Below are 7,763 nucleotides of genomic sequence, written 5' to 3'. Positions count from 1 at the left end.
CAGGGTCTGTAGATAAGATTGGTTCGATTGCTGGCTTCCTAAGATTGCGCCGTGTCCAGTAAAAGGACATACGACTCACGAACTACTCAAGTGCCCGTAATACAATCACCTTACATATTGATTGTGTTAAGGTGAGTCCGCAATACAAAATGCTCCTGGTGCGCTCGGATTTCTCAATTTGTCGTACCTGATAAGCAGGCTTCCTAGGAGCCGAGCATGCTAGATAAATTTGAGAAATAATATGTGAGTTTTGGCTTGCATCGTGATTCGATATTTCACATTACGCAGGAACGGATCTAAACCAAGCCCCGAACTACTGCCATCTCCGGCTAAGCAAATTTGCGTTGTCACCATGTTACAGTTGCATTGTGGGGGATAGGCTGGACGACTTAGTACAGGCGCTTATGGAAAAACGTCCAGTTTTAAAATATATTTGATTCGTATTGGGTTTGTAGTATTTTATACGAATGGAGCTTTGAATGAATAATCATCGTAACATTCAGGATTTGTTTCAGCCCAATATCTCGTGTTTATATCTGTGTTATCTGTGTATTTCGACATGTCGAAGACATCTCGTTTTGGTGGTAGCGTTTGTTGCGCCTGTTGGTGCAGTAAAAGGCAGAAAAAGATATCCACGGAGTCATATATGAGAAGTAATAGCGATGGTAGTAGCGATGAAGAGTCTTTGGTAAAGCGTCGGCATCCAAGAACATTTCACCGGTGAGTGAATGGCAGAATATGCAGGGCAGCAAGACTATCTTTGAAGAATCAGTTTCTATTTTTAATATTTCCTGACCATCACAGTTAATCAATGTCCAGATAAGCCACAGCATTAATGAATAGGCCATGTTAAAGTGTCATTATACCAGAACATTTTGTCACAAGTATAATGATGTTGGTATGATCAGAGCAGACTATATCAGCAGTCTCAGCACCATGTCAGTTCATCAGTATACCTGTAATAGCATGACCAGCCAGGTCACTGTTTGTATTCTGTATGGGCAGTTCAGCCAATAACTAGCTTAGTACTCAATCCTTGCTTAAAATTGTCGTGAAGGTTGGAGGTAGGACTAGAAGGAAAGGTATAATTGAGGGCCACACGGTTTTGTCCAGCATAGTTGAGTAATAACTCTATATTTCTGGTGCCAGATGCTCACACTAAAGTTCAAATTGCTAATTCCGTGGTCGAGTTCATTATAGCTTTGTGCGTGCGAGACGTTCGATTTGTCTTGTAAGATGTTTTTTTTAGGTTAACCTTTGGCTTTGGATTTAAAAGGTTACCTAATAGTTTATCCTTCAGGGGTAGAAAGTAACAGATATATCTAAATCAAACAAGATAATTTCACATATGTTCCTGCTACTTTTATCATCGTTCATAACAAAGAATGGTCAATTTGGTGTGCTTCGTATCATAGAATTACTTGTGAACTGATACAATGTTCTCTACAACACAGCTTTCCTACCAATGATTCCCTGAAAGAAAGATGGATAGAATGTATTAGAAGAAAAGACTGGGAGCCAGCAAGATCGTCGGTCGTCTGTTCTGATCATTTTTCAGAAAGTGATATTTACCGTGTTGGCGGGAGAATTCGTTTAAGGACGTGAGTGAGCAAAACCACTTTAAGTAGAAGTACTTCTTAACTGACCACCTCTGGTCATTGCTAGGGCTTATAGTTGTGTTTCCAGAGACGTAATGTCATGATAATATAAATTATGTGGATAGCTCAAATCTTTATGTTTAAAAAAAATCCAAGAGTTGGTTCTATCTATAGAACATATTCAGGTGTTTTTTCGATCATGCGTATTTTATAGGCTTCCATTAAAATATATTCTCTACTAGCACAGATTGGGCATTAATGTTATTTCATTAAGCTGGTTCTGTTACGGCGATTGACACCTTTGCCATATGTTCAATAATGAGGCTCAAGGTGATTCAATTGTTGAATTACCTTCACCCTTCCGTTGAAAAAGAAAATGACAATTCGTTACCGCTTTCCGATGTTGTCGTTGAGAAGGTGGATAACAATTTTGTTACATCTGTCATCCTTTTATCATTAGGCTGCATTCAGTGTCCAATACCTTTAGCGGTTAACTGTCAATATATAATTTATATGATATGTGCTCTGGTACACAGATGTAACTATCGCTTTATTACATACTTGCTCGTGGCTGTTTTCTTTTCCATTCAAAGGTTTTGGAATCGACCATCGTTAAGCTGTAAAGCCAACCCTGCGTCGCCAGAGAGAATATTTACATACCCAACTCTTACTTCAAACCCACGGAAGACACCGGCTAACCCACTGAATGAGGTGAGGCCACTTTCTTCGTATGCCGTAGAATTTTCATTATTGTAATTCTGTACTCACAGTTTTTGGTATCTTTACAGATAATAAGAAAACAAAAAAGGGAGCAAGTCTAGCCAACACATACTTCAAACCCGTAGAAGACACCGGCTAACACACTTTCTTTACTATTTTATACGCATTTTGGTATAAAAACGTTGTCGTGACATCAAGGTATGTCGATCAATGTGTCTTCAAGTGAACAATTTCTCATATGTTAGTTCATTTATCTTGAACAGTGCCCAAAAACGACGTCGTCGTCGTAGGACCCGTAGTGGGGTGGCCTTCAATGTGACTGTGCCTGTGCCGCGTAAGAAGAGAAGAAATTCCATTAAGTTGGAACTAAGATCAGAATCGGTTCGTTTATTATACCTCGTTCGCAGATATTAAGCCCTAACTTATCCCACATTTGACTTTCAGATCACCGTTAATTACGCCGAAGGCGACGTAAAGTCGATAACAATTAATTTATTTCTGGTTTTATTTTTTATGTTGTTATTTTAATAGAAAAATTCGTTTCTCATAACCGAAGCTGGTGTTTCTGAAAACGAGAGTTCAGCATTTTGGTACGAGACAGTACAGCGCGGTATTTCGTGTGACGAGGCAGCACAGTTCACATCTCCAGTTAGTTTTGAATCCAAACTAATTTCTGGTTTCATGAAAGTGCAAAACGAGCCAAGCTTCATGTACACACGCATATGGGTAGCTATAGGTGTAATTATGATAAAATACATGTACGCCGTTTAGATTGTATCTTGTGCCGTTTTGATTCGATAAAATTAATATTTATTATGAACTCCCAAAGTGCACAGATTGCTGTTACAACCAACATAGCCCCAATTTCACTGTGAATTGGGCAATTCTAGCTACATCTGAATAAGGACCCATGCATTTCTTGTTTCTCTCATTCAATGAACTCATTCAGTCACTTCTACAGAAATCACTACCCCATCGCCACACATAGCAGACATATCTTTACTTTCTCTTTTTTGGATTTATTTAAATACGCTGAACCAATAAATACGTAGAATAACCACAATGGCATTCAGTTGATTTCAGCAGTGCCTTTTGATATGTCCCATGATGCTGAATTTTCTCCATCAGCAATATTCACAGCTGGCAGTTATAGCATTCACATCAGCTCCATTGAAGTATGAAGATTTTGAATCCAGGATAGGTAATTCCGAGGCACGCTCCGATAATAACTTCAAGCTGACAATCGTAGATGCTTTTACTTCCTATAGAAACATATATCTGAAAGATAACTGAACTGGCATTATACATCTTTTGACAGCTTGGTTATTTCTGTACACGTAAAATATGCTGGATACAACGAGTAAAGCAATCTACATCAGGAATATAACCACAAAAAAATACATACGATGACACATAGACAACCTTATTTTACCACGAACAGTCGAAACCACTTATATCTTCGACATGTCGAAATACACCGATAACACAGATATAAACACGAGATATTGGGCTGAAACAAATCCTGAATGTTACGATGATTATTCATTCAAAGCTCCATTCGTATAAAATACTACAAACCCAATACGAATCAAATATATTTTAGAACTGGACGTTTTTCCATAAGCTCCTGCACTAAATCGTCCAGCCTATCCCCCACAATGCAACTGTTTCTAGTGACAACGTAAATATCGCGAGTAGCGCACTCCAGTGTTTATATAGCTCAGTGATCTAAACAGACGGTATTATCAGCTGGCCAATGATAGTTTGTTCAGGGTCTGTAGATAAGATTGGTTCGATTGCTGGCTTCCGAAGATTGCGCCGTGTCCAGCGAATGTACATACGACTCACGAACTACTTAAGCGCCCGTAATGCAATCATCTTACATATTGATTGTTTTAAGGTGAGTCCGCATTAAAAAATGCTCCGAGTGCGCTCGGATTTTTCAATTAGTCGTATTTGATAAGCAGGCTTCCTAGTAGCCGAGCTTGCTAGATAATTTTGAGAAATAATATGTGAGTTATGGCCTGCATCGTGATTCGATATTTCACATTACGCAGGAACGGACCTAAACAGACGGTATTATCAGCTGGCCAATGAAGGTTTGTTCACGGACTCTAGATAAGATTGGTTCGATTGCTGGCTTCCGAAGATTGCGCCGTGTCCAGTAAAAGGACATACGACTCAAGTACTAATCAAGCGCCCGTAATACAATCACCTTACATATTGATTGTGTTAAGGTGAGTCCGCATTACAAAATGCTCCGAGTGCGCTCGGATTTTTCAATTATTCGTATCTGATATGCAGGCTTCCTAGTAGCCGAGCTTGCTAGATAATTTTGAGAAATAATATGTGAGTTTTGGCCTGCAACGTGATTCGATTTTTACCATTACGCAAGAACCGACCTAAAATACGGTGTTTTCAGCTGGCCAATGATGGTTTGTTCAGGTTCTGTAGATAAGATTGGTTCGATTGCTGGCTTTCGAAGATTGCGCCGTGTCCAGCGAATGTACATACGACTCACGAACTACTTAAGCGCCCGTAATACAATCACCTTACATATTGATTGTCTTAAGACGAGTCCGCATTACAAAATGCTCCTGGTGCCCTCGGATTTTTCAATTTGTCGTACCTGATAAGCAGGCTTCCTAGGAGCCGAGCTTGCTAGATAATTTTGAGAAATAATCTGTGAGTTTTGGCCTGCATCGTGATTCGATATTTCACCTTACGCAGGAACGGAACTAAACAGACGGTATTATCAGCTGGCCAATGATAGTTTGTTAAGGGTCTGTAGATAAGATTGGTTCGATTGCTGGCTTCCGAAGATTGCGCCGTGTCCACCCAATGTACATACGACTCACGAACTACTTGAGCGCCCGTAATACAATCATCCTACATATTGATTGTGTTAAGGTGAGTCCGCATTACAAAATGCTCCGAGTGCGCTCGGATTTTTCAATTAGTCGTATTTGATAAGCAGGCTTCCTAGTAGCCGAGCTTGCTAGATAATTTTGAGAAATAATATGTGAGTTTTGGCCTGCATCGTGATTCGATATTTCACATTACGCAGGAACGGACCTAAACAGACGGTATTATCAGCTGGCCAATGATGGTTTGTTCACGGACTCTAGATAAGATTGGTTCGATTGCTGGCTTTCGAAGATTGCGCCGTGTCCAGCGAATGTACATACGACTCACGAACTACTTAAGCGCCCGTAATACAATCACCTTACATATTGATTGTCTTAAGGCGAGTCCGCATTACAAAATGCTCCTTGTGCCCTCGGATTTTTCAATTTGTCGTACCTGATAAGCAGGCTTCCTAGGAGCCGAGCTTGCTAGATAATTTTGAGAAATAATATGTGAGTTTTGGCCTGCATCGTGATTCGATATTTCACATTACGCAAGAACCGATATAAACAGACGGTATTATCAGCTGGCCAATGATGGTTTGTTCACGGTCTGTAGATAAGATTGGTTCGATTGCTGGCTTCCGAAGATTGCGTCGTGTCCAGTAAAAGGACATACGACTCAAGAACTAATCAAGCGCCCGTAATACAATCACCTTACATATTGATTGTCTTAAGGTGAGTCCGCATTACAAAATGCTCCGAGTGCGCTCGGATTTTTCAATTAGTCGTATCTGATAAGCAGGCTTTCTAGTAGCCGAGCTTGCTAGATAATTTTGAGAAATAATCTGTGAGTTTTGGCCTGCATCGTGATTCTATATTTTACATTACGCAGGAACGGAACTAAACAGACGGTATTATCAGCTGGCCAACGATAGTTTGTTCAGGGTCTGTAGATAAGATTGGTTCGATTGCTGGCTTCCGAAGATTGCGCCGTGTCCAGCGAATGTACATACGACTCACGAACTACTTAAGCGCCCGTAATACAATCACCTTACATATTGATTGTCTTAAGGCGAGTCCGCATTACAAAATGCTCCTGGTGCCCTCGGATTTTTCAATTTGTCGTACCTGATAAGCAGGCTTCCTAGGAGCCGAGCTTGCTAGATAATTTTGAGAAATAATATGTGAGTTTTGGCCTGCATCGTGATTCGATTTTTCACATTACGCAAGAACCGATCTAAACAGACGGTATTATCAGCTGGCCAATGATGGTTTGTTCAGGTTCTGTAGATTAGATTGGATCGATTTCTGGCTTTCGAAGATTGCGCCGTGTCCAGCGAATGTACATACGACTCACGAACTAATCAAGCGCCCGTAATACAATCATCTTACATATTGATTGTGTTAAGGTGAGTCCGCATTACAAAATGCTCCGAGTGCGCTCGGATTTTTCAATTTGTCGTACCTGATAAGCAGGCTTCCTAGGAGCCGAGCATGCTAGATAATTTTGAGAAATTATATGTGAGTTTTGGCCTGCATCGTGATTCGATATTTCACATTACGCAGGAACGGACCGAAACAGACGGTATTATCAGCTGGCCAATGATAGTTTGTTCAGGGTCTGTAGATAAGATTGGTTCGATTGCTGGCTTCCGAAGATTGCGCCGTGTCCAGCAAATGTACATACGACTCACAAACTACTTAAGCGCCCGTGATACCATCATCTTACATATTGATTGTGTTAAGGTGAGTCCGCATTACAAAATGCTCCGAGTGCGCTCGGATTTTTCAATTAGTCGTATCTGATAAACAGGCTTCCTAGTAGCCGAGCTTGCTAGATAATTTTGAGAAATAAAATGTGAGTTTTGGCCTGCATCGTGATTCGATTTTTCACATTACGCAAGAACCGATCTAAACAGACGGTGTTATCAGCTGGCCAATGATGGTTTGTTCAGGGTCTGTAGATAAGATTGGTTCGATTGCTGGCTTCCTAAGATTGCGCCGTGTCCAGTAAAAGGACATACGACTCACGAACTACTCAAGTGCCCGTAATACAATCACCTTACATATTGATTGTGTTAAGGTGAGTCCGCAATACAAAATGCTCCTGGTGCGCTCGGATTTCTCAATTTGTCGTACCTGATAAGCAGGCTTCCTAGGAGCCGAGCATGCTAGATAAATTTGAGAAATAATATGTGAGTTTTGGCCTGCATCGTGATTCGATATTTCACATTACGCAGGAACGGAACTAAACAGACGGTATTATCAGCTGGCCAATGATAGTTTGTTAAGGGTCTGTAGATAAGATTGGTTCGATTGCTGGCTTCCGAAGATTGCGCCGTGTCCAGCGAATGTACATACGACTCACGAACTACTTAAGCGCCCGTAATACAATCATCTTACATATTGATTGTGTTAAGGTGAGTCCGCATTACAAAATGTTCCGAGTGCGCTCGGATTTTTCAATTATTCGTATCTGATAAGCAGGCTTCCTAGTGGCCGAGCTTGCTAGATAATTTTGAGAAATAATATGTGAGTTTTGGCCTGCATCGTGATTCGATATTTCACATTACGCAAGAACCGACCTAAAATACGG

At 40.6% G+C, this 7,763-nt stretch overlaps 1 protein-coding gene across 1 annotated transcript; it reads left to right on the top strand.

The window, feature by feature from the left end:
* The first annotated feature begins 290 nt into the window (after positions 1–290).
* Positions 291–2,873, top strand: LOC145434661 (uncharacterized). Its single transcript, XM_080312002.1, has 6 exons — positions 291–720; positions 1,455–1,601; positions 2,192–2,309; positions 2,387–2,516; positions 2,582–2,699; positions 2,763–2,873. The coding sequence occupies exons 1-4, from the start codon at positions 560–562 to the stop codon at positions 2,417–2,419; spliced, it is 459 nt and encodes a 152-aa protein (XP_080168128.1). The 5' UTR covers positions 291–559; the 3' UTR covers positions 2,420–2,516; positions 2,582–2,699; positions 2,763–2,873.
* Positions 2,874–7,763: the final 4,890 nt, after the last annotated feature.

Source organism: Botryllus schlosseri, chromosome 2 (genome assembly GCF_051294905.1).
Source record: "Botryllus schlosseri isolate E-star chromosome 2, Bs_hap1, whole genome shotgun sequence".
Classification (NCBI taxonomy): domain Eukaryota; kingdom Metazoa; phylum Chordata; class Ascidiacea; order Stolidobranchia; family Styelidae; genus Botryllus; species Botryllus schlosseri.
This window is presented reverse-complemented; position numbering and strand designations above follow the sequence as displayed.

Excerpts from the sequence above, each read along its gene's own strand:
- LOC145434661 (XM_080312002.1), top strand. The coding sequence starts at position 560 with ATGTCGAAGACATCTCGTTTTGGTGGTAGCGTTTGTTGCGCCTGTTGG. Across the intron at positions 721-1,454 it reads CATCCAAGAACATTTCACCG|CTTTCCTACCAATGATTCCC; the intron begins GTGAGTGAATGG and ends TCTACAACACAG. Across the intron at positions 2,310-2,386 it reads CGGCTAACCCACTGAATGAG|ATAATAAGAAAACAAAAAAG; the intron begins GTGAGGCCACTT and ends GTATCTTTACAG.